The 27000-nt window shown below is 44.9% G+C and overlaps 1 protein-coding gene across 6 annotated transcripts; it reads left to right on the top strand.

Annotated features, from left to right (window-relative positions):
- Positions 1-194: 194 nt before the first annotated feature.
- Positions 195-26971, top strand: waplb (WAPL cohesin release factor b). 6 transcript variants are annotated; one of them, XM_053238539.1, is made up of 20 exons: positions 195-312; positions 2066-2556; positions 6411-7056; positions 7213-7526; positions 8266-8387; positions 11296-11391; positions 12096-12260; positions 15022-15158; positions 15355-15466; positions 16119-16346; positions 17165-17276; positions 17763-17860; positions 18163-18239; positions 20381-20538; positions 20622-20737; positions 21086-21250; positions 22299-22503; positions 22658-22746; positions 25201-25296; positions 25419-26971. In XM_053238539.1, exons 2-20 carry the CDS (start codon positions 2088-2090, stop codon positions 25482-25484), a joined length of 3471 nt encoding a protein of 1156 aa, XP_053094514.1. In that variant the 5' UTR covers positions 195-312; positions 2066-2087; the 3' UTR covers positions 25485-26971. The 6 variants fall into 6 exon arrangements, with proteins under 6 accessions (XP_053094514.1, XP_053094517.1, XP_053094512.1 ...); XM_053238542.1 differs by lacking the exon at positions 195-312 and adding an exon at positions 741-852 and having other exon boundaries at positions 7213-7502; XM_053238537.1 differs by lacking the exon at positions 195-312 and adding an exon at positions 741-852.
- The last annotated feature ends 29 nt before the right edge of the window (positions 26972-27000 follow it).

Genomic DNA, 27000 nt, shown 5'->3' with positions numbered 1-27000 from the left:
AGCGTCCGCGATTAGCTAAACTTCGCTAACTAGGAACCGCTTTAGCAGCTCTGTGTCATTGCTTAACTTTCTGTTTTTGTTTTATCTTGACAGCTACTCAGAGCTCGTATATGTATTATTATTGTTATTATAATTATTTTCCCAACCAAACAGTTTTCTTTGGCTAGCTAACTAGCTAATGGCGCGTACACCCAGAATACCCGGATGAGGGGATGGTATTTGATAGGGCATCTAGTCAGGTACTTAGCATAAAAATAAAAGTCCTGCATCTTTATGAAGACATTTTTGAAACATGTCAACTCGATAAAATCTGTGAGTATTTAATTAATTATTTAGTTAGTTAAATAAACAAATCTGAATTTGTAAAAGTGTATACTTTTATTCAGGTAAATACTATAGAATCTAAACCGGAAATCAGTTCCGTTAGACGAAACTGCACATCCAGAAAAGCATATAATGATACGGAAACGATTAACAGAATTAAAACCACAAGAAATAATATATTACTAAAAATCCGACATCTTGGACAGCCTAGCAAATCTATTCGGATGAATTTACGGGATTATTTACATTCTTTACGGACTACACTTCCCAATGTACAATGGAAAATACGTGTACGTGTTGCTCGCGTGCGCTGCGTTCAGTTCAGGCGCAACTGGCATTTCATCCAACCAATCAGATTGCTCGCGTACCGATTCGCGGCTAGTGATTGGACAAATTTGGATGTCGAGCGTGATGACGTTTGACGTTGCTAGCGAAAGGGCAAAAAGGAGGGAGGAACTCGAATGGAGGCCGTCGGTGTTGAAGAATCGATACAATCGACTGAGAAAGCTGCGTTAAAAAACTGCAACAGTACGTTTTAATATTCGGGTATTTGAGCCGGATCGCTTCTGTAGATCTCGCGGATTCGCTGCTCCGGCCCCGGGAGCCTGCTGTAGGCTGAGTTTGCGGAGCAGTTGCTTGTTGTTTATATTGTGCGGAACCCGGGATCTGGAGCAGGAGGCCCGTCGCGCGACTGACAGTTGGGTAATGTAGCGCGAGCTCGGCTAAAGCTAACGCTGAAGCTAAAGCTAAAGCTAGCTTGCGCCTAGCGCGCGAGCGCCTCGGAAACTTATAAAGCTGAACGCAGTGTTAATTTGTTCGCTAAATAACATTAAATATACACACTAGCTATATGACGAAGCGTTAATATATGTTATCTGTATATACACACACATTGTTGTGGAGTTGTAACACAATTACATAGCCACGAGCAAAGTTAGCTAACTTCATACACAGCTAGCTAGAGAGCTAATGGACTAGCCGCTAGCATGTTTTCACAGGCTCGCCTGGTTTGTTTGTACTTGTTGAGGAAAAAAAAAAAACGGAATGTCGTCGAGTTGTGTCGTCGTTGCTGGTGTCCCTGAGCGAGCTCCACAGCCGAGCCGAGCAGCGCGCATCTCCCCGCCTCTCCCCGCCTCTCCCCGCATCTTCCCGCATCTCACCGCGAAAACACTCGCCTGGGGGTTTACCGTCGGTGTTTTACAGGAGTTTAACCAGCGCTCACTAGCTAAACAAAGCTAACTAGCTGTAGCTAGCACTACTTCTGATAAGCGCTGAAGTTAGCCGTTTAGCATGGGAGCAGCTAGCTAGCTTTTAAAAAAATAAATAAATAAATAAAAAATAATACATAATAATAATTGTTTTTGAGTACAGTATCTGAATAGTTTATCTGGTTAGTGGCTAGGGATCAGGAGTTAGCCGGTTACTTGCTAGCTAATCGCTAATCATAGCTAACTTTGTGTTGTTGTTGTTGTTATGAATAATAATCCGGGTAAATTTTATAAAATTTAATGAAATTTAAGTCTTGCGTGTGTGTCCTGATCCAGCGTTAGACACCATTGCTGATGAGTAGTTGAGTAGTTTTGTTTAAAGGCAGATAAAGTGTTGATGTTAATGATGAGTTTATTATAATTTATTATAATTTATTGTATTTTCCTCAGTTTAACTGCAGGTCCTCAGCTCCAGGACGGTTCTGTAATATCCGTGTGTTTGTGTGTTGTTCTGCTTCCCCGTCTCTCTGTAGAGAATATGAAACGGTCTTCACAATGACGTCTCGAATCGTGAAAACCTACAGCCGCAAGGCGGGCGACGGGACGTCCAAGTTCGACGAGGTCCTGTCCAACAAGCGCGCCACGCTCAGCACCAAATGGGGCGAGACCACTTACAAAGCCCAGCTGGGCTCCAAGCGACCCGGCATGAAGGCCGACCGACCCGACCGGACCAAGAAGCCCAAGATGGCGGAGGACGACGGCTCCGAGGACCCGTTCGGGTTCGACAGCGACGACGAGTCGAGGCCCGTGTCGTCCCGTAACGCGTCCAAGTCTCCGGCCAAGCTGGGCTCTGCGGAAGCCGGTCTGACCCTGGAGCCTAACAGCCGGGTGAACCAGCCTGCCAGCGTGGAGGCGGCGGCGCCGGCCCGGCCCCCTGCCCGCCCCTCGTCCACGCTGAGCGCAGATAAGAGCGCTGCTCGCCTGCCGGAGGACTCGGGGAAGTTCTTCAGCAGCTCCACATCAGGTACGAAGCCGCTGCAGGATAAAGATTAGCGGCAGTGTGTTATATTTAAGGTGTGTGAGCTACAGGTGAGTGCGAGACTCAGAGCTGCTGCGACAGCGCCATGTTCTTCAGAGCGTAAGGAATAAAACTCTGTGTGCAGGAGAATAATCAGCACTGTGAAGGTGATTATTTTCCTGTTTCAGCACCTCTCCTGAGTGGTTCATTCCTCCTTTAGCTTGGATCTGCCACTCTCATTAATAAACAACCCGCGTTTACCACCGGCGCCGCAGCGCAGCGTAGCGTTTACCACCGGCGCCGCAGCGCAGCGTAGCGTTTACCACCGGCGCCGCAGCGCAGCGTAGCGTTTACCACCGGCGCCGCAGCGCAGCGTAGCGTTTACCACCGGCGCCATAGCGTAGCGTTTACCACCGGCGCCGCAGCGTAGCGTTTACCACCGGCGCCGCAGCGCAGCGTTTAACACCGGCATCGTAGCGTAGCGTTTAACACCGGCATCGTAGCGTAGAGTTTAACACCGGCGCCGCAGCGTAGCGTTTACCACCGGCATCGTAGCGTAGCGTTTAACACCGGGGCCGCAGCGCTAACGTTGAGAGAGTGTTCAGGGTGTCGGTTAATGTGTCTCGAGCGTCAGGGTGTCGATGCCGTCAGCGTCCCGGCTCCGTCCCGTAGGCGTGGACGAGATGAGCGAAAACATCACACCACGATTCTCTCAGGCTTTTCTATGATAAAAATCCCGATATATAGATTCGATCACAAGCAGTTCACACGAACCGTACTGTTGCGTTAAAAACAGTTTTAGATTAAGTGTAAAATGTTAGTGTCAGTCGGATTAGTACTCTTCTTATAAAAACAATACCGCTGTGTTCATGATATCTCATTAATCATTTATCACATATAGCTCTGCCCTCGCTGTATATTACATCATAACCAAAACCTCGCCTGATTCACCACGAGGAGAATAACCGTGTGTGTGATGGAGGGAATCCGAGCTCTCTGTAGAGCACCATCAGTCCCCGAGCAGCTTCCGGACTCCCCGCTGTACGTAACGGTCTAAACAGCGGGACGAGTTTAAAGATGGACGACACAAAGACCTGTTTGTTAAAGGAAGTAGAAAAAGAAAGTTATGCAAAAATAGGCGTTTTAAATGTTTTGCATGGAGCGACTGGCGAGGAGGAGGAACAGCGGCGCAGTGGATTATTATCGGGTTGCGTGTGACGCGGTGGAGTTTACGCCAATCCGTTTAAATTAAAGTATTATTATTATTATTGTAACTATTTTAAAACGTGCAGTAATTCACACAAAAATAAATCGCGAGCCGTGAGGCGACGTCTCTGACTGGTAATGAGGACGACACTGTGTGTGTGTGGTGCTGTGATGGGGAATTAATCAACGACAGGGCGGTGTGATGAAGCGGACTTACTGTTATCACACCGAAGCTGGTTGTTTCTTTATAACAGCACGCTCTGAAGTGTTTTATTCCTCTTACACCACAGCAATTTACCAACAATTACACTTTATTTATTAAAGAAATGCATATCATAGTTTTTATCTGTTTATAGTTACGTTTAACGTCTGAGAAACAAGTTCACTCGCATTATAGCAGCTATAAACAGTCGTTCCCTCACAACAGCCTTTAAGTTAATAAGAGAAAAAAAAGCAAACCGTAAACAACTCTGTCCTGAAAAAACGTCGTTACAGCTTTACCGCTGTGTGTGTGTGTGTGTGTGTGTGTGTGTGTGAGAGGAATGAGTGACAGGTGGCTCGTGTAGATCAGACCCAAACGCGGCGCCCCCTGTGGGAGCGTCAGACGCGTCCCGAAGCGCCGGGTGACATTTTCCTGACAGGAAGTGGCATGTTTGGCAGCGTTACAGGGCTGCAGGTGACAGCAGGCTCAGACCCACAGCGCCGGCTGCGTGTGATAAGCGCGTCAGCGTTAATTAACCGCTACAGAGTAAAACCTGACGGGTCCTCTGGACAAAACACCAGCAGCTGGTTGCTGTGGCGCCGATGATGCGCTCGGGTCGGCTTAGAGCCCGGTCTCGTGTAGCGGTCATGGAAATTAGCGTGGATAGAGACATTTGGGGGAAATAGAAATGAAAAAGCCTTCGTCGTGTGTCTGGTACGTGGACGTGTGTTCCTGTAGATGATAGTTTTGGTGGCTAGCGCAGTAATGTCACCCGTGTTGCTGTTTTTAAACGAGAAATGAGTGAACGCTCAGCCCGTTCGTGCCGCCTCCTTTAGGATGAGAGATGTTTCCCAGTTTAGCGCTCAGAACCCTTCAAGCCTTCTTGCTTCCAAACTGACGGATTAAAAAGGCCAGGCGCCCAAAGGCCTCCGAGCCCAGCGGACCTACAAATGGGTTTCTCCTGGGCTTATTTTACATTTCCGCTCCACCACGACGGGTATTTCAGTCTGCCTCCTCTCCGGGGTGTGAGATAATTATCTGGCCGATTGAGTCGCCGATTAGCTGGAGCACAGTTTCAGAACAGAGACACACACAAGTGGTGTTAATGTTACAGCGGAGGATTTAAACACACGCTCGTTTTAGACTTCAGTCCAACTTGCGTACATGCGGTCGGTATATAAGTGTGTAGAAATGTAACACAAACCTGCATGCTTGACCTGCTGCACCTTTTGGTGTCCAGAGCTCTAACTGGCTGGTCTCAGAAGTGCTAGCTAATAGACGTGGGGCCGTTAGTGTCAGGAATCACAGACCGATTCCAGCCGATTCTATACGAAGCTTAATAACCTGCTGTCTGACTTCAGAGCAGAGCAACAAAACCTCCTTCTCTGATGGATCTGATCTTCTCCAGTCCGTGCTGCTGATCAGATAAAACCATGAACGTCTTCACTCTCAAAACATTAATTAAGAAGAAGAAACAGCGTGTTGTTTATCAGGGCGACTTTATTATACAACTACACAACAATTCAATACGTATCTCCGCTGCTGTTCACCGCAGAGCACATGTTTATATTATTTTATTTATATTTTATAATGGGATTCGTTACAGTTAATAACAGGTTACGTTTATTTACAGCCCTGACTTCAGTTTTGTAAGCATTCGTAACCTGCTTGTGGTACTTTTTCCTCTGTAATGATGTAACGTGTACACAACACGCGTTACGCACGTCTGGCCACGCCCCCTTCCTCGTTATATTCATCACTACTGGTTTGTTAGTAAATAAATACGCACACACACACACACACACGTGTGTGTGTTTATCATACAGTATACTGTAGAAGTACTAAAAGTAAGCGTGCCGGGTTTGAGTAGAACGACAGGCTGTACTTTAGCGTGAGTCAGACTGCCTCCCCGGCGCGACTCTGTTTTGACTCCCGGGGCAGTAATTGTTGTTTTGTGCTTTCCTCAGAACAGCTACATTTAAGCGCTGACCTCTGAGGTGTATTATTCAGCTTTATTTTTCCAACTTGGAGAGATTAGCAGTTGCAGTGCCCTCGAAGACGTTCCGTCTGTTTTTAGAAGCGCAGTGATGACATGTTTTGACTGGCTGCAGTCAACATCATCATCATTAAAACCACTTTGTGTGTGTTTTTGTTTTGCTTGGTCAGAATAAACGGTTTTTATTTGAGGGGCTGTGATCCTGCATGGAGACAGCAGTTGTCTTTTTATCTGTGTTGTTTCCTGATGATGAAACTTTAACTGTTTGAATTGAGTTACAGTCTGTGTGTGTGTGTGTGTGTGTGTGTGTGTGTGTGTGTGTGTGTGTGTGATGCAGACACTGTGTCTGTGCTCAAGCAGAGTTTCCTTTAAACTATCGGCAGTACAAGGTTTCAGAAAATCATCGCCTGACTGTAAAAGTAATCATTGTCCGTGTCTGTATGTCCCTCTTTTCAGGCAAGACCCACAGCTGTTCCAGCGAGAACGCGGAACGTCACAGCTACTCGTGGTACAGAAACGCTTCAGAGAGCGACCGCAAACCGCTAGCCCAGACCACCACCCTGAAGTCGGAAAAATCCGAAGACAAGGATTCGTTTGACGCGTGGGGCGCTATCGTCGGACTGGGGTCCCGCTCCACGTCGCCGCTTTCAGCCTCCAGAGACCCTCCGTCCAGCACGTGGACCTCCGGCAGCAGCCTCCTGACCAAACCTCCTGTCGAGACCTGCGTCACCGACGTCGTCCAGGGAGACCTGGATCTCCCGGTGGAACCTTCGGAATCGGAAGACCACTCGCAGTCGCTGCTCAGGACCTCCAACTGCAGGACGTACTGCAGACCTAACAAAAGCAAGCCATCTGCCTCCGGAGGCACGGCGAACAGCGACGGCGCGGGATCCACGAAGTCCGGCGATGGTGAGGGCAAGAGCCGGGGCAGGATGAGGGACTACACGGTCCTGCACCCGTCCAGCATGTCCGCCTGCAACGTCACCATTCAGGACTCCATGGAGCGGGGAATGGAGGAGTACACGCCGAGCGCCCCGGCGGCTGATCCGGGGGAGGCAGGAAGGCTGAGGAAGAAAGCTGAGCCCGAGACCAAACCTGCCAGGTAACGCATCGGGAACTCGCTCCCTCACTGCACACGTAAACCTGCACTACTGCCAGAGCTGCTGTTATAGAACATTAATCAACAGCGTCTGACCAATCACGATCCAGTACTCATGTTTTCTTTACGCGAGCGGTGTGTTTCTCTCGGGCTTTTCAGGTCCAGATCCACACAGAGCAAGACCAAAAAGGAGAGCAAGCTGGATCTCTTCGGCTTCGACGACGGAGACACTCCCTCTGCAGAAGGAGACTCCGCCTCCTCGGGCAGCTCCAACTACAAGATCAAATACTTCGGCTTTGACGAGCTGAGCAACAGCGACAGCGACGCGGCCGAGGACGAGGACAAGCCGAGGAAGACCAAGAGGATGGCCTCCGTACCAGCGGAAGCTTCCGGAGCGGCAAGTGTGGACGTTTCTCGACCTAAAGCATCTCAGGAGAACAGCAGCACAGGTCAGAAACTCGGCCTCCGGCGAGGTCAGTATGCACACACACACACACACACACACACACACACAGAGAGGGGTGGTGTATCTGCAGTGACATCATGGTGTTATCTAGGGGTGTAACAGTCTGATCGGTTTAAAAGACAGCGATGGAAATGAATCAAACTTTCTCTACATCGTTATTATTCAGGAATTAACGCCCCACATCCTGAACAAAGCTGGTCACGAATCGGTCAGAGGATACTAAATCATATCCTATCAGATCCATTCGTATCTCCAAGTGGCATCGTGTGACGTGGAAGCCTGAGGTTTAGGCCCCGAGCGTGAGCTCTGATACGCAGCAGGCGTTCTCGATATGTTTACGACCATTAACTCTTCTCCAAATTACCTTAAACATTCCTGATGAACTTTCTAATTAAGACAGATCTGAGCACATCACTGAGATTATTGTCAGGAGATTTATAACAGGAGTGAAGTGTGTGTGTGTGTGTGTGTGTGTGTGTGTGTTTGTGTGTGTCCTTCCTCTGCAGGTTTTATCCATTATCTCGGGGTTAATTGCCTTCCTCAGGTCCCTTTTACTAAGCGTGATTTATGATTTGCATTAATATAATTTTTACTCCTTTGTTTTCTCTGTCGTTATTTCACTTTTGGGGTCGGGGCTAAAATACCTCAGGGAAGTACAAAGTAAACCCAAATTCCTTTTTTTTTTTATTACTTGTATCCTGAGAGTGATATTTATATTTATATATTTTGCTGTTGTTGAAACGAAGATCCTCCGGAGATGCCTGAGGTGAACTCGCGCGCCGCGTCCGAGGCGCCGAAGAGGCCTCAGGCCAAACCTCAGGAGAAAGCCAAGGAGAGCAGCAGGAGGATCTTCAGTGGACCTAAACGGGTAAGATTTTCAGCCGCAAGCCTTATATTTAATAAATTATAAAGTGGGAGTAATAATATTGTTGAACCGGCAGTCCAGTCGGGCTTCATTTCCTTTATTCGGGGCTTTATTTCCTGTTTGGAGTGACGATACTCTGACCAGTCTCTCTGAGGATAGAGGATTCTGCTGCACTCGTTACTGGAAGAGTTTTTAATCTGTTAAGAGTGTTTGTTTGTTTTTTCCCCCTTGTTGTGAAGTGACGTCTCATTCCTCCAGTAAGGGAAATCTTGGTATCAGGGATGCCACAGGTTTTCTCTTTACTACTCTTTATGTTATTAAAAAAAAAAAAAGGAAGAGGATTGCTCTTCCTCAGCTGTCTTCCTCGTCCTGGGGCTTAGTAATTCCACTCCACTCCTCGTGATTATTGCTGCTTTCCTTCCAACTGCGCCCAAAGCGTTGACTTTACCATCATCTCCTTCAGACTCTACTACTTCCTTATTCAATTTTATGCTTGGTTTAAAAGCATTTAAAAGCTCATTTTAACGCTGTTTTATTTATTTTCTTCTATTTTATGTGCTGCCCCGTTTGCCAGGATTACAGCCCTAATATATTACCGCGCCTTTAGCAGCTGATGTTTAGTGAAGCAGAATGCTTTACTTTAGAATTTCACAATACGTAAACACGTTTCTATCGGCTGATACGGGAAACAATCACACGCTTCACCAGTTCTCCGTTTTATAAACTAAGTGCTGATACGCGAGCAGGTCAGTGCCTCGTGTACGGACGCTCGCATCGCTGTCCCCCTTCACCGGCGCGTCCACTAGGGGGCAGCGTCGCAGGAAACAAACCACAGTTTACAGACAAAACAAATCAGAGCTCCTTGTTTCACTGGAGTAATAAATCGAAGCGTTTTCAGAACGAACCACAGGAGAACGATGCAGTGATTAGTCGTCAAGTGTTGATTAATTCTCTATAACAGCAGCTCTGACAGTAGTGCAGGTTTATATTAATGCACTCGCTCTAATATGTTATCGTTTCCATAGTAACAGCTCATTCACAGCGGACGCTCCGCTGATAATAAACCGATTTAAAAAAATTGCAGTGGATGCTTTGTGAGGTGTTATTTGTTTGTTTATTTAACATTTATGGAAGGAGTCTCCAGTGTCAGAGTATGTTGTCAGCTGTAAGTTTATGTTTTCCGACATCTTCAGGACAGAGGAGTTTACGCTTCTTTATGGTTTCTAGGTCACATGACAAGCTGCGTTTTTGTGTCTTATTAACATAAAGAGAGGCTGGTGAGGGAACGACTGTTTATAGCTGCTGTAACGTAAGCGACAACGGGAACCCACTTGTTTCACCGATGTTCCACAACACTAAATGTAACTATAAATGGATAATAAAAATCGATAATAAATGGATAATAAATGTTGTTCTTTAATAAACAAAAGGTGTAATCATTGGTAAGTCACTGTGGTGTAAGAGGAATAAAACGCTTGCTGTTAGATGGAAATAATCAGGGTGGTGTCAGTAACTCCGCTTCCTCACACCACCCCGTTGTTGATTGTTTTCCTGTAGCAGCACCACACACGCAGTGTTTTGTTTGTGATTTATAGCGTAAATGATTTCTGGCAGGTGTGTAATTGGTCCTGTAACAATATCAGCGTATTGATGAGGGGGAAAAGAGCTAACGCTAAAGCTTCTTGGCCAGACGTGGATAAAATTGGGTGAGTTCCAAATCACTGCAGCCCCTGAAAGGCACTTGAGGAGAGCTAGTTAATTAGTGCAAATGAAACCAGCCTCCCACGGAGCGGCACTTGTGGGGCCAAGCCGCTCCTCTGCCTCTCTTCGTCGGTGTTTAATAACCCAGCTGCAGGTCTACTGGGTGCAGATCCCACTCCGGTTGCCAGGTTGTTCTTTTCTCCCCCCCCACTGACCTCATTGTGTGTAACTTGGCAGCTCATCTTCAGTCAGTTCCTGCTGTTTGAGCGGTCCTGGCGTCCGCTTCCGATTTCGCTCGGGCTGTTTTTCCCGCAGCAGTTCCTCCTCTCTGCTCTCCTCCTGACACTTAATGACCTCTGAGCTCAGCACATTTAAACGAGGCAGGAGGACGCAGAGCCTCCTTAATGACTTTTAATTAGAGACTCATTTAGAGGGGAGAGGAGGAAAAATAATAGACTCAGGGATGCAAAAAAAAACCCGCACGTTTAGCTCCGGTGTGCATCCTGACGTTCGCCGAGCTTTACGCTGGAGTTGGTAAGAGTTGGCTTTGTTTGAGTTACTGATTCATGCTTAATCCTTGAAGTGAGTTCTACAAGAGCTGGCAACTGTCTCTGTATTACACTGATACATTTATCCTGCGGTATTAATCCCTTTGTGCGTCGCATTCTAATTAAAAATAAACATTCAGACTGCTGTTACTGCTTAGCACCAAAACTGATCTTCACACTCCTTGGGGGAGGAAAAAAAAAAAATTCTAGATGTTGTGTGATCGTGGAGCAGCGTGCTGACTAGAGCTAATGATGCACCTAGTGGTCAAACATGGGAACTGCAGCAAACCAGCGCTAATAAATAGAGATCCACTGGGGCAGGAATCACGCTGCCCCACGCTCTCTCTAATGGAGGAGCAGCGCACAGGACGGTTAATCACAGAGTCTAAGTGCAGACAGTGTGTGTGTGTGTGTGTGTGTGTGTGTGTGTGTGTGTGTGTGTGTGTGAGAGATGAACAGAATCACTGCTAACTTTGTGGCGTGAAGTTTAGCGTTCAGATGATTGACAGGTTGTTGAGGAAGCTGCGTCCGGTGCTCAGTGTTCTCTCGTGTTAATGTTTATGCAGCGTGTGATGTAGATCAGCTTTATTCCCTTTTCACTCCTATTCCAGTGTGGATTAAACTGTGTGTGTGTGTGTGTGTGTGTGTGTGTGTGTCTGCAGTCTCCTACTAAAGCTGTGTATAATGCAAGACACTGGAACCAACCAGAACCTGAAGAGCTGCCTCCTCCTCCTCCATCTGCATCACAGGCCGCGCCGGTCAGTAAAACACCCCACACACACACACACACACACACACACACACACACACACACACACACACAGACCTCTTAATAGGGGCGAGCATTTACATAACAGTGATGTAAACACTGAACTGCAAACACAGGAGAACCAGGTGTATAGAGGGACTACACTCTGTGTGTGTGTGTGTGTGTGTGTGTGTGTGTGCGCGCGCTCGTGTGTGTGTGCGCGCGTGTGTGTCACACTCGCACCTGTACTTTTCTTTCTTTCTTTTTCATTTCTCTCGTTGCTTGTTTTTTCATTCTTCCTTTTAGTTTTTCTTCTGTCATTTTTCCTTTTGTTTTTGTTTCACTTTCATTTGTTTCTTTCTTGTGTCTTTCTTTTTTCAGTAGTCTTTCTTTCTTTTGTTTCTTTCTTTTTTCCTCTTTGTTTTTCTCTCTGTTGTTATTTCTGTCTCTTCGTTCATTTTTCTTTTATTTTCTTCATTTTTTTTTTTTTTTGTTCTCTCTGTCTGGGTCATTTTTTTTAGTTTTTTTCTTTTTTTCTCATTTGTTTTTCTTCCTCTCTCTTTTTTTTCCCCCTCATCTGTTTTTCTTTCAGTCTTTCTTTCTCTGTTTCTTTCTCTCCGGTCAGTGTTCAGTATGTGTGTGTGTTTGACAGTGTGAGTGAGTGATCAGTATTGAGTGTGTTAATTCGCTCGTCTCTCCTCCGTTCTCTCTCAGGCCAGCTCATCCGGCAGCAGTAAAGAGTCGAACTCGCATAAGGGAGACGAGGGCGTGTTCAAGACTCCGCCCCTGCCACCTAAAGTCACCAAGTCGGTCACTGTGCCCACTGAGCCTTACCAGGACATCGTCACTGCACTGAAATGCCGGAAAGAGCACAAGGAGGTGAGAGACACACACAGAGACAGAGGGAGAGAGACACAGAGACAGAGGGAGAGAGACACAGAGACAGAGGGAGAGAGACACAGAGACAGAGGGAGAGAGACACAGAGACAGAGAGAGGGAGAGACACACAGAGACAGAGAGAGGGAGAGACACACAGAGACAGAGAGAGGGAGAGACACACAGAGACAGAGAGAGGGAGAGACACACAGAGACAGAGAGGGAGAGGGAGACAGAGAGAGAGACACACACAGAGGGAGAGGGAGAGAGAGACACAGACAGACAGAGAGAGAGAGACACAGAGACAGAGAGAGGGAGAGGGAGACAGAGAGAGAGACACAGACACAGAGAGAGACACACACAGAGACAGGGAGAGAGAGAGGGAGAGGGAGACAGAGACACACACACACAGAGAGAGACACAGGGAGAGGGAGAGAGAGGGAGAGACAGAGAGAGGGAGAGGGAGACAGTGAGAGAGACACACAGACAGAGAGAGGGAGAGACACACAGAGAGAGAGGGAGAGACAGGGAGAGGGAGAGACAGGGAGAGGGAGACACACAGGGACAGGGAGAGGGAGAGACACACAGAGACAGGGAGAGGGAGACAGAGAGAGAGACACAGACAGAGAGAGAGAGACACACAGAGACAGAGACAGGGAGAGGGAGAGACAGGGAGAGGGAGAGACACAGACACAGAGAGAGACACTAGACTGATTCTGCTCCATCATGTAATCATAGATTTCCACTGCACCTCATAAATCCTGTTTTCTCTTTAATGTTTAAACAATACTGTTTTATCAGTTGTTGTTGTGGCTTAAGTACTCGTTCGTTAACATCGTCTTGCACTACGTTCCCATTAAACGGCTTAGTGTGGTGTGATATCCTGTGTGTGTGTGTGTGTGTGTGTGAGAGAGAGTGTGAGAGATAACACAGGCACACAGTGCTGAGAGCAGTATTCCACACTGTATTGTATAGATGATAAGGCTTTGTTCAAACAGCCGTGTAGATAAGATCACACTCTAAAAGGTGATACAGCGCTAATGATGTGCTGAAATTAAAATTCTGCACTACAAATACAATACACACTCTTTTTTTTTGCCATATTTTAATTATTTCCCTGACAGTTAACATCCAAATCAGCCGTGAAATGTTGTAACAAAAGTGTTATAGCTTCCTGTCTGTTGGCGGTTTTTTAATTCTTGTTCTTGGAGTGCATGTAGCATTTTTCCACCCGAGAGGGCGCATTTTAAACGGGAAGCAGCGTAACTTTCCTTTTCCTGTAACGTTCAGTGGCTAACGTTTCCGCGCTTTACAGATATAACACGGTGTATGAAGTCCGTAGCTCTGACAGTAAGAGCTCTCATAATCTCAGTGTCATAAGGCTCTTATCTGACATTTCAGTTGAAAATGAACCATGTAAACTTTATTCTTAGGTAGTGTTTTGTTATTTTGCTAAGTTTTTGGTGTAATATTAAAAAAAAGTTATATCTGCCATCCACGTAGTGACGTGTTTTGAAACGTGTATTGAACGCTCTAATGTATTTTAATAATGTTGGATATCATGCACTGAAATTTAAAGGAGAATATCTTCAGAAAATAACAATTTTTTTTTTTTTTTTTTTTTTTTTTTAAAAAGAAAAGTAAATCTTTATTTGAGAGAATACTTTCTAGAAGAATCAAACTTGAAACTGAAAACCTGGAAAAAAAAAACCATATATGATTACAGAGTGGTCTTAATTGACTCCAAATATCTTTCACTGCTGAGTTTAATACCATTTATTTAAATGTAAATAAACTTTATTTAAGGTCTTTAATGAGATTTAGACACTGTAATAAGATTATAACAGCCGTATTCAAATTCAGGATTAGTTTATCTGTAATAAACGTTTTTACACGTCTCCTCAGGAGGAGTGCGTTTCTAGCGGGTTGAATTTTCGGAGAACCCGGATGTTTGGTCGTGTGGTCATCAGCTCGTCGAGGCGGCGCTGGAGTGGAGTAGAGACGAGACGTCGGCTCTTATTTCAGTAATCATCCTGCGGGATCTCGCTTTTCGTAATGATGTTATTTTCTTTCTCCTCCTGAAAATGCTTTCCCAGCCAGCGTGCGTAGTCGAGCGCCTCTTCTGCAGCATCCTTTTTTCGTTTGTCGATTGGGGAAGAGTTTAATATCTGGGGGAGGGACACTGATACGCGTGCTGCGAGACTAAATACGGCAAGTAGCAGCAGTCAGACCTCTGAGGTGACGACGTGACGTGACGTCTGTATAGAAAATCATGGACGTGTGCATCTGCATGGGACTGAAATGAAGGTTTGGTGAAAAACCTGTAATATTCTCAGAGGAGGACAGAGAGAAACACCGACAGAAATAAAATCACGCAGTAGCTCCAGTACTACAGCAAATTACCTCATGTGCATTAAACCCATCTGAGCAGGGCTTAAGACGCTGTCAGAGAGAAACGCATAAAGCCAAACACCAAATATTTGATCTTACAGAGTAATGAGTCTGTGTTCGATCACCACTGTAACAGAATCCTGTTTTTTCTTTCTTTTTTTTTTTTTTTTTTTTTTAACGCAAGCTGAAAGTGTGTGTATTGTTGAACTGTAAATGAACATTTCAGTGCAGTTTTGCCATCTGGGTTTATCTCAGTATGGCTCTTCACCCAGACAGATCCTTATATTTCATCTTCTAAACCCTTACTGTGTGTAATGAGTGCTTACTCTGAGAAGGAAGAGTAATCTTCATAAAAACATTTCCCTGTCTGCAGTTATATACGGTGGTGCAGCACGTAAAGCACTTCAACGACGTGGTGGAGTTCGGGGAGAACCAGGAGTTCACAGACGACTTCGAGTACCTGGCTACAGGCCTCAAGAGCGGCCAGCCTCTCAACACTCGCTGCCTTAGGTAACGCCAGAGAGAGAGAGAGAGAGAGAGAGAGAGAGAGAGAGAGAGACTTTCACACCAACGCCATGACAGGATGATGGATGATGCTGAATGCTAATAGTTGATTTAAGTGATGGGTCTGAATGAGTGTGTGTGTGTGTGTGTGTGTGTGTGTGTGTGTGTGTGTGTGTGTGTGTGTGTGTGTGTGTCTCTGCAGTGTTATTAGCCTGGCGACACGCTGCGCTCTGCCCAGCTTCCGCATGCACCTGAGGGCCCGGGGCAAAGTGGCACAAGTCTTTAAGACCCTCAATGATGCCCCCCAGCACCCTGTAAGACCAACACACACACACACACACACACACACACACACACACACACACACACACCAGTCTTAACTCAGTGTTTTGGCTCACGGATGTTCCACCGCTTTATCTGTTACAAGTTAGATTTATAAAGTGTTAAAATCTGTGTCGTGTAGTAAGAAGAGAAGGTTGATCGTTGTCCTTTAACAGCACGCTCTTAAGTGTTTTATTCTACCTACGTACAAGCACTTACAAGTCAACACTGTGATTTCTGTCTGCTCTGGAGTGCTGTATGGTTTTATACACACACACACACACACACTTCCTGCGAGTGATTAGTGTTCCCTAGGCTTTAGAGACATCACCAGTGCTGTATCTGTGTTTCCTCTAATGCTGATGAGTCCATGGAACTCTAATAAGAGCTGATTCTGTCAGAGACCCGATATGTTGAACAGGCGATAGTAGAAACGCAGAGCAAACACAAGTGAACAAACTGCGTTAATCGATGGAATAGAAACCGCACCATTAACAGAAAGACACATTACGATTAGACTAAATTATTAGATCAAAAACGCAGCCTTTAATCCGACTTTCCTGAGCTGTTTCTTTTTCACTACTGTTTTACATTCTCTCTCTCCCTCTCTCTCTCTCTCTCTCTCTCTCTCTCTCTCTCTCTCAGAACCTCGCTCTATGCACGGCGTCCCTGATGTACATCCTGAGTCGCGACCGTTTGAACATGGACCTGGACCGGGCCAGTCTGGAGCTGATGATCCGCCTGCTGGAGCTCGAGCAGGACAAGACAGCGGACAGCCAGCTCTCGGCCAAAGAGATGAGCAAAGTGAAGGAGCGGATCCGCAAGCTCTGCGAGACGGTGCACAACAAGCACCTCGACCTGGAGAACATCACGGTACCAAGACTGCTTTTGTTAGCTTTTGGCTTAATTTATTTATTTACACAGGCAGGAGATTGAATAGCAATAACGGCTGTTTGACGCAGCGCACTCGTAAGTCCTAACGCCACTCCGCTAGGATGTTGATTAAAGCTTTTAAACTGCGTTTTCCTACCTCGGGAGCCTCCACATTTTTGCTAGCTTTCAGCTCCCAGCACACCTGAAGCAGGTATTTTCTCAGCGTGTGTTTATGATTAGGCAATATGGCCAAAAATCTTACTGCGCTAGTTTTCCAGTATCATTCAGTCTCAGTATTAATTGATATTTAAATGTAATTTAAATCATTCTGTTTCTTTAAAAGAGAATCATCCAGAGATGTTCTCTGGGTGGGAGGGGCTTGCTCTCTCTCCCCTGTCAATCACAGAGACACTAGCCAATCCTGGGCGTCTCTGAGGTCACGTATGCGGAAGAGGGCAGATAGCGCTTTCCTCGGAGCGTGTGTGACACAGCATGAGCTGTTACTATAGAAACGCTAACGTATTAGAACGAGCGCATTAGTATAAATCTGTGATTTGCAGCTGCGGTCCTGTCAGAGCTGCTGTTATAGAAAATTAATCAACACCTTCTGACCAATCACAGTCCAGGATTCAGCAGCGCTGTGATGTAATCCTCTGGTGTAGTGGCAGAAATGTATATTACTTAAATAAATAATGTCTGGTACATTAACATTATGCACATATTGGTCATTAGTTTGATTGTGTTCTTCTGCAGTGTATTAACTGTTGTGTGCGCGTGCGTGTGTGTGTGTGTGTGTGTGTGTGTGTGTGTGTGTACAGACAGGGCATCTGGCCATGGAAACGCTGTTATCGCTAACATCGAAAAGAGCCGGAGACTGGTTCAAAGAGGAGCTCCGGTTACTGGGAGGACTCGACCACATCGTAGATAAAGGTTCGTGTGGTTCTATTCGCAATATATATTAACAGTGGTGCAATAACGCTTTTCTGTTTCAGCCGATACCGAAACCCGTCTGACATGAGGAGCTTTAAAACAATTTTTTGTAATCGAAGCACTAAAAAAAAAAATAGCTAAAACATGACTTTGACAAAACCTCAGCTTTTGCACAAAAATCATTTACATTGAATATATTATAAAATAAAAATATAATATTCAATCCCAACAAAACAATGCAGTCTGCGTAAACATTTACAATTTCAAAAAATTTTATTAAACCTTCTGTATTTTATATATATATATATGTGTAGAAGGTGATGGGGCAGCAGCTCTTAGCTCTCCAGCTGCCGTTTAGTAAATCATCGAGTGTGTACTGTGGTAAAGAAATCGGCGCAGGTTATAGCGGGGTGGAGTGTGTGTGTGTGTGTGTGTGTGTGTGTGTGTGTGACGGTCGTTTTGTGTACTCCCCCTGACCCCCTGCAGTGAAAGAGTGTGTGGAGAACCTGAGCTGCGAGGACGATAAGGAGAATCTGGTGGCGTCGCTGTGGGGGGCTGAGAGATGTCTGCGCGTTCTGGAGAGTGTAAGTGACACACTCCTACACACACTGTGAAAACTGCCACATACTTGAGCCTTGACTACATTAGACTCTGAGTAACACAGAAACTAGTGTGAGCTGTAAAGGCATCACAGGACGATCACAGAACGCCAATCAGAACTCGTTACGCTGCTGTTACAGGAAAATAATCCACTTTGGTGTGGAAACAGTAACTCCAATTCATCACACTGCCATGCTGTTGATTCATTTCCTGTAAGAGCGCCACGCACTGTGTGTTATTCCGTTCATCTTCTCCTACTTTTCATTCTTTTCTTCTCCTTCTTTAGGTCACTGTGCACAACCCAGAGAACCAGGCCTACCTGATTGCCTACAAAGACTCCCAGCTCATCGTCTCTTCGGCTAAGTAAGAGCGCCAACACACACAAACACACACACTTTAAATGCGAACACACACACACACACACACACAGCAGAGTTTGCTGCTTCATCTAAAAAGCGCTGCAGGAACACGGCCTAAAAGCTTGCCAAGGTTTAGCAGTGCCAAATATCTGCTGGGTTTGAGTGATTCAGCTCCTGTTTACGGAATGTCTGGATTTAGCTCCCTGAGGTTCATTATAAACTTTTCAGAGTCCAGTAGAGCTGCAGGGAGTGAACAACTACTCTACAACTTCACTCTTCTCTCTCTCAGTCATGTTAAAAACAAAACTTCGTAAATCCCGTAATGCTGTCTGGTGTGAGCGTGTCCCCGTAATCGATTAGGTTACACCGTGATAATCAGCACACACTGTTGTGTGAGGAAACATTAACATTTCCACAAGTCGATCTGGTTAGCGAGCATTTTTTCCCCACGTTCCTTCTGGCAAGGTCGAGTCTCGGTATTCTCAGGGTCCTTAATTATTTCAGTCATGTTTTGAGTGTTTAAAATTGAGGAAAAAGTGGCTCATGCCGATTGAGTAAAGCCGTTCTCCTAGATAAATTATTCTCCTAATAACTAATAAGTCGTTTCTATGATTAGAATGAGTAAGCTGAATAACAAACGTTAACATATTCAGTTAGTAATATTTCTATTTTAGTTAAGATGTAGATGCTAGGACGTTTTACATGCACTTTATTTTTAATTGCTGTATGTAACATCTTTTTCTTAGAATAGGAGAGAAAGAAAGCACACAGGTAAACTTTTCTAGTGTCTGTATCTTAACTAAAACAGATGAGCGATAGCTTTTCCTCCACGGTTACAACTCTGTACACACACACACACACACACACACACACACACACACACACACTTCTGTTTTTACACTAGACAGTGTAAAATTGCTATAAGGAGGATTCTAGCAGCTGTTACTGATGGATTTTTGGCCTCTCTGGGCTTCCGTATTAAACACAGTTTATATTCACGGTAATTATTTAGTAAACTGAATTGTTAGAAGCTTGTTTAATTGCTTCTTTTAAGTTAGAAATTGATTATTAACACATTGTAGTTACAAATAAAACAGAAAATGTAAAGATGTGTGTGTGAGAGAGAGAGAGCCTCAATTTGAAGCTTGTTTAATCTGAGTCTTGGGTTTATAGCAGTCATGAATTTGGTATTAAGAATAAAGTAATGGGTCATTCTTGGACCGCTGCAGGATCATTTTCCCCAGACGTTACCCTGACACATGGAAATTAAATTCTAATGCAGACTGAGTGGGATAAAAGTTGATTCTCTGTATTTTCTATACTTTTCAGAGAGCAAATTTCCATATATAGAATCAGCTCTTTGTCGTCACGTCGATTAGCGAAACGCTTCCTCTGCTAATGCAGTTAGCCACCAGCTTCCCTCTAGCGTGGCCTGGGTCAGACTGCTGCCCACGCGCACACACACACACACACACACACACACACACACACTCCCTCAGCTGGCCCTCATTCAGTTCTGCATGCCCAGGAAAACACTGCTGTGTGTTAATAAGGACCTCGCTAATACACGAACCCACTCGCCACCATTCTCCATAATTAACAAGACCTTGTTATGCTAATCACATTATTCAGAAACGGCTGATGTGAAGCTGTCTGTGTTAAGCAGCACATGGCCTTATGCTTGTACACACACACACACACACACACACACACGCACGCAGGAGTTACAGTAAGCACTCGGGGTCTAATAGAGGACAAAGTTTGTTACGCTCCCTGTTTGTGTGCAGGAACCGAGATTAAAGTTTAATGAAAATTTTAAAAGAAAGTCCCTAAAAACACACACTCACCAAATGACGTCGTCCAGCAAAGCAGCAGTCGCTTATACTGGCTTATAAAATATATATATAGAAACTCATTAATTAATAATAAACAAATGTTCTGTTATTTTTAATGCAGCTGTACTGTATTGCCAGCAGTTTATTAGCTCTATAAATATCGTGACCTGTATCGTAGAAACGTGTTCGAGAGTCGTGATGTATTTTTGTTGTATTGCTCACTCCTAGTTTATTGAGTTCTAAGAGCAATGGTGTGTGTGTGTGTGTGTGTGTGTGTGTGTGTGTGTGTGTGTGTGTGTGTGTGTGTCAGGGCCCTGCGTCACTGTGAGGAGATGATCCAGCGCTACAGCCGGGACGGGAGCAGGAGTTCGTCAGGGTCATCGCAGCCCCACTGCAGCGTGGGTAAAGCGGTGCAGGACTGCATGAGAGCCGTCATCGGCGTCCTGCTCAACCTCACGCACGACAACGGTGAGCTGGAAACGCACAGCGTGCGCACAGGCAGAAAAAATTCACATTAAAAACCAGCTTCTGACCGCAGCGTGTGTGTTTAGAATGGGGAAGCACAAAGACGGGCGAGCAGGAGGACCTGATCATCACGGCGCTGAACTGCGTGCTCAGGGTGCCTCAGTATCTGCCCCAGGAGCAGCGCTTCGACATCAGAGTGCTGGTGAGTCGCTCAGGCAAAAACGCTCCAGCCATCCTTCTGTCTATCCATCCATCCATCTGTCTATCCATCCATCATACACACTTTACAGTGCACAAGCTATGATGCGCAAAAACACACCCTTATTAATCACTTATTAGCAACCGCACGTGTATAAGACATTTTCAGATGATTTCTGGCAGTGTAACATCACGTGAAGATGATTATATCGTTACATCACACAAAAGTGCACACACGTTTTATGTAACTTAAAATGAAGTATTAATGAATGAATGAATGTTTCAGGGCTAATGTGTACCAATGAGACGTGTGTGTGTGTGTGTGTGTGTGTGTGTGTGTGTGTGTGTGTAGGGTCTGGGCCTGCTGATCAACTTGGTGGAGTACAGTGCGAGGAACAGACACTGTCTGGTGGAGATGGAGATGGATGGAGGCGAGCTCTGGGACTCCGTATGTGTGTCAGACAAAGAGGAGCTGAACACAGAGGGCTCACTGAGCGCCATCGCTGCACTGGTGAAGGTCAGTCACGTGTGTACACACACACACACACACACACACACTTTAACTCATATTGTACAGGTTTACATCATAGCTAGACTATTACATAGGAATAATGATTCATCAAATGACTCATAAGTTTGACTTATCTGTAGTTAGCCGAGCTATTTTAATTAAAAACACATCATTTGTTAAACTTTCATTATGCGAGTCACGTTAATTAACCCCACATTGTTGCAGGCAGGTTGATTTAAATCATAGTGTAGACCACGTTAAGAATATTAATAAATGTAGACTTTAATCCCTTTAAGCAAAAATGTTGAAACGGTGTTCCCAAATCAGAGGTAGCGGAGAGCCGCGGATCCTGAGCTCGGGTTACTGTGCGTCAGTCCTGACTGGGTTTCTCCGGGTTCTGCAGTGGTGAATATTAACTCCATAGGTGCCTCGTGTGTCCCGTTTCTGCCTCGCACTCGGCGCTCCTGGGATGGTTTGTGGATCCATTACGAGCAGGATAAAGCGCTGAAGAGCAGTGAATGAACGTTATACAGAGCCCTGAGTGAGCCGCGTCACTGTGACTGCAGCCGCACAAGTCAGAATTTATTCTCTAAAATGTCCCACTGTGTGTCAGACTCGTGAAAAGCGCTCGTAACCAGATTCGTTTTTATCGCATGCTGTGGAATCGGACACCTTTCCGAGCCGGCAGAAGACGTTGTGGTTACAGGTGATCAGGAGGGATGATTCTGGTCCGAGGAGCTTTACTATCATATCAGTGAAAGTTGACTTGCTAAGTAAGAATTTCTCAGGCTTTGCTTGTTAGTTAGCTAATTTATACTGCTGTAACAAATTTCATATAATCTACATTATGAAACTAGCTAGCTAACGCTAGATATCCAGGTCACGCTCTTACTGAGGAGTTGCCTGTAATGGACGCGTTTAGCTAGCTAACTTTGTATAGGTATTAAAATACCATGATGATGAAGGCCTCCATGTTGTAATGGTAAAATCTGGCTTCGGTGTAACTGTGTGTGTGTGTGTGTGTGTGTGTGTGTGTGTGTGTGTGTGTGTGCAGCTGTTCCTCCAGCGTGAGCACGCCGCCGTCCTGGCCGAGGCAGAGACGGATGACTTCATCAACGACGTGCCCACAGAGGCGCTGGACCAGAGCGGCGAGTGGCAGGAGACGTCCGGAGAGATCCAGTGGGTGGCGTCGGAGGACAAGGGCGCGGACGAGAAGAAGAAGAAAGACGACGATGAAGAGGAGCTGGACCTCAACAAAGGTGAAGAAACTCCCCACCACACACACACACACACACACACACACACACACACACACACAGTGCTTATTTATAGTCAGCGAACACTAGCGGCATTTTCAGAGAAAGGGCAGCTGTGTGTCAGTTTGACCTTTGACCTTTGGACTTCTGTGTGTAGCTCTCCAGCATGCAGGGAAGCACATGGAGGACAGCATCGTGGCCTCGTACACTGCACTGCTTTTGGGCTGCCTCTGCCAGGGAAGCCCTGTAAGTACACACACACACACACACACACACACACACACACACACACACACACACCACTGATACTGCTGCAAATGAAACCTTTTAAGTGTTTCTCTCTCTCTCTCAGTTTCTGAGGAAAATAAAAGCATTGAAACGTAGAAGGACCTTATATTTGTTTATGATGTTATAACAGACAAGTGTAGGAAGATGAGCGTGCACACACACACACACACACACACACACACACACACACACACACACACACAATCACACCACATTGCTGTTGCAGGAACTTGCATGCATCTGCTGCCTCAGCAGTTTTTCTTCACTTCACTTCACTGTGAGTGTGTGTGTGTGTGTGTGTGTGTGTGTGTGTGATCCTGTAACTGCACGATAAACCACTCGTCCCTCTTATTTCATCGATGTAGCAGTCAGGTTCTGAGAACAGAAACTCTACAACAGACAGGAAACTCCTACGTTCTCTACACACACCCCTGAAACAGCAGAAAGAGTTGTAGAATTTTTATCCCACTTTAATTAGAAACGATCCGTACAGATGCTTACTTTGCTCACTGTAAAAATTTTTACACTTTTAAATTATTTTACTTTCTATTCAGCTGTTTATTTATTTGTGTGTCTGTTCTTATGTATTCCTTTATACATTTTTATTATTTATAACCTTGCTCCTGCCATGAATACAGCACTTGATCTTGAGCATGGCGTTAAAAATGAAACCCTGTTCGTATGCGTTGTATCGGCTTAAAGTCTCTGTCAGTAACAGTAACACCTTAAAGGAGATGGACTCGGATGTCAAGATGCGTAAAATATGTGCTATTTTTAAAAAAAAAAAAAAATCATTTGGTGAAATACACAGTTTTGCCCCTGAGGTGACTGATCAGGTAAGACGTGTTTGCTAGTGCAAAACTAAAGATGGAATATTGCTAAAGTTACCATAAAAACATTTATAAATGAGTCTAGTCAGGGGCCATCTTCAGTACCTGCTGACATCCGTGTTGTTCGTCACATCTGGAATATAAATAATGTGTTAAACGCTGACATGAGTGAGTCATGTCTAATTGTTGGCGGTGTAAAGATGATTTGGACGCATTTCTGTTCGTGTGTGTGTGTATAATTTGCTGACAGCAGCAGATCCTCAAAGGATGAAAATGTCAGAAAGCTTGTAAATGTTTCGTTCTCATTCGAGGGCAGAGATGTAGCGTAGCCTGAACGCGCTGCGACGCCGTGACTGCGGTGCAGTTTTCATTTTTTAATCAAATCTCCAGCACGCTCATAGCTTTTGCATGCAAATTTGCTTTGAAACGAGATTAAGCTTAATTCTTTATTTATCAGTGCAGTCAGGCCTGTGATGTCATCGTGGCAAACAACTGTCGTCTGGCAGATGAGGGAATTGGAAAAACAGGAATCTTATTAATTAAAAACAAATTATGGCCTACCTCGTGCGTTCTCTGAATTATAAAAAGCCAAACAGGATCAAGGATGCTTAGCTCATTCTTCTTGATCAAATAGCTCACAGCTTCAGTATGTAAAAACGCTAATTAGAAAGTGTAACTGAGATGTAGAGAGAGGTTTAACACCTTAGTGCTGGTCGAATAAGCAGAAAACTTGACGGTAAAGAAGTAAAAGACTCGGCATTAAGGAAGAGCGAGACTTGGCGTAGAAGATCCGCGAGACTGTGTGTCAGGGAAGCATGAGAGAAGTGCGAGACTAAACGCTGAAGATCTGCGACACTCGCTGTCAGGAAGCGCGAGACTCGCTGCTGAACAAGGAGAATTAATTTATTCTACACTAAATGTGTTCCCTGTTCGGTGTTACACCACGGGATATGCATCAGAGCAGTAACAAGTGCAACATGCTGGCCTTTTGCACTTCGCTGGCCAGGCGACTCGTCCTCTTTCCACGGAAAGACCCTCTTCACCCGGTGTTCTCTCACTGGATTAGAGAGGTCATGCAATATCTTAAACTAGAGAAGAGAAGGTATTCTCTTCAAGGGTCTGTTCTGAAATAATGCAATCCCATAATATGTTGTAAATCCCTGTATCTTTATTTATTTATTTATTTATTACTAATTTATTTCATTTACTTTTTTTTTTCCGGGTGAATATGTAAGGTGAATGGTTTAACTTAGGGGATTTGGTGTGGTGTGGTGGGAGGGTTGATATGAGGGGTTGATGTTGGTTGGTTGTGTTTTGTTTGTTCTTTATATACACTCTGAAAATGTTCAATAAACAGACCTTGATAAAAAAAAAGATGAAGTGTAAAAGAGCAGTGCAGCAGCCTGATAAATGACTCAGATGAATTTTGTTATTTATTTGAGCACTCGAAGGACTTTGAATGTAAAAAGCAAATGTTAATAGAAGAAGAGGTGTGTGTGTGTGTGTGTGTGTGTGTGTGTAGCCGGTGTGTATCGTGTGTGTGTGTGTGTGTGTGTGTTAACGTTTGCGTTTTCTCTCCCAGATGAACGTGAGTACTGTGCGGGAAAACCTTCCCAAAGGTGACTTCTCCATAATGACAGAAATGCTGAAGAAGTTCCTAAATTTCATGAATCTCACTGTAAGTACTCCTCTCTACACATTTCAGCTGTTGGACATTTGTTTTTTCTTCTGTGTGTGTGTGTGTGTGTGTGTGTGTGTGTGTGTGTGTGTGTGTAACCGCGGATTGTGTTTTATTTCCAGTGTGACATGGGCACCACGGGCCAGAAGTCGATCTCTCGGGTCATCGATTACCTCGAGCACTGCTAGTGTGTGAGCGGAGGTCGACTTGACACACACACACACACACACACACACACACACACACACACACACACACACACACACCCCTGTCCGGACAGAGGAATGCAGAGACCCACCAGCAGCTGGGCGTCAGCAGTCCTGTTCCTTGTTTTTTGAAGAACCCACTTCTTGCTATGCTCTGATGATGTCACGTCGCAAATCAGCCTTAGAGGAACACACACACTTTTCATTTGTTTATCCATCACTCGCGTCGATTTTGTGTTGGAAGCCGAGCGATACGACGTAGCTTTGATTCAGCCGGCGTAAGAACAAACCTGAGCGTCAGTTTTTCCTTTGTGACGCTGAACTGCGCTTTGTTCAGGTGCAGCATCAGGAAAAAAAAAAACCGTGCAGTGGATTTGGCCGGTTAGAATCCGAGCGCACGAGGAAACCTCTCGTTGATGATAAAACCGTAAACCTGGCACTGAACGAGTTCGAGAATCCGAGCGCTAATCATGCTAATCATGCTAATCATGCAGTGCGTTGGCGTGGAGCTGCGTGACTAGCGACGGGAAGGCGCGGCACGGTTAGCTTAGCCGTGTAACGCCTCGAAGATCTAACGCTGCGTGTTTAAAGTGCTCGAATGATGAAAACACACGTTTAGGAATCAGTGCTCAGTTCAGCTCCTCTTCTGTTTTTTTTTTTGTTTTGTTTAATATTTTATTAAATAATTTATTTGGCTTTAAGGGCACTGCATGATTTTTAAGGTGAATGTCAGTACAAAGCCCTTAAAGTTTATAATGTTTAATCTCCCCTCAGCCGGTTTCTTAACCAACACCTTTAAAACACGCCTCCAGTTCCAGTTACGTTCATTTGTGTTAACGCTTTTCCTTCACGAATCCATGTGATGTGTTTATTCCTCTCTCGATGAAATTGGAAATGAATTCATCATCCAGATGTACAGAAAAAGACATACAAGGTGTTTTTATTATTATTATAATTATTATTATTTACTTTCAATTGATGCGTATTATCAAAGTGTGTGTTTTCTTTTTGTTGCCTGCTGCAAACCTTTTTGTTGGTCGTTTGTCTCCCTGCAGAAACAGTGGGGTGTGTGTGTGTGTGTGTGTGTGTGTGTGTGTGTTCGCTCTGTTAGGGCTGTTCAGTGCGCTAACCATCGCCGTTCTCTTAACTATGGAAATGAATGGAACCACACAGATGTACATATTTCTGTAAATATTGGCTCTTGGAAATCTAGAATGATAGACTACTTTTCAAAATCGAACCTTATTTTTATTTTATACAGCTTTTTTTGTTTTTTTTTTTGTTTTTGTTTTTGTTTTTTTGTTTTTTGTTTGTTTTTTTTTTTTCCTCTCAGTTTTGTTGAGGTCAAATTTAAGCTGCGTCCAAAAGCCAACTGCAGGATCCTGGACACTTTGTACCAATTTCAAAAATAATGCCTTTGATTACTTGTATATAATTTTAACTTGAATAAAAAGTTGTTACTTTCACTACTTCTCTTTCAATTCACCACAATGTTTTT

Source organism: Pangasianodon hypophthalmus, chromosome 12 (assembly GCF_027358585.1).
Source record: "Pangasianodon hypophthalmus isolate fPanHyp1 chromosome 12, fPanHyp1.pri, whole genome shotgun sequence".
Classification (NCBI taxonomy): domain Eukaryota; kingdom Metazoa; phylum Chordata; class Actinopteri; order Siluriformes; family Pangasiidae; genus Pangasianodon; species Pangasianodon hypophthalmus.
Note: the sequence above shows the minus strand (reverse complement) of the source record. Positions and strands in the feature narration are given on the sequence as shown.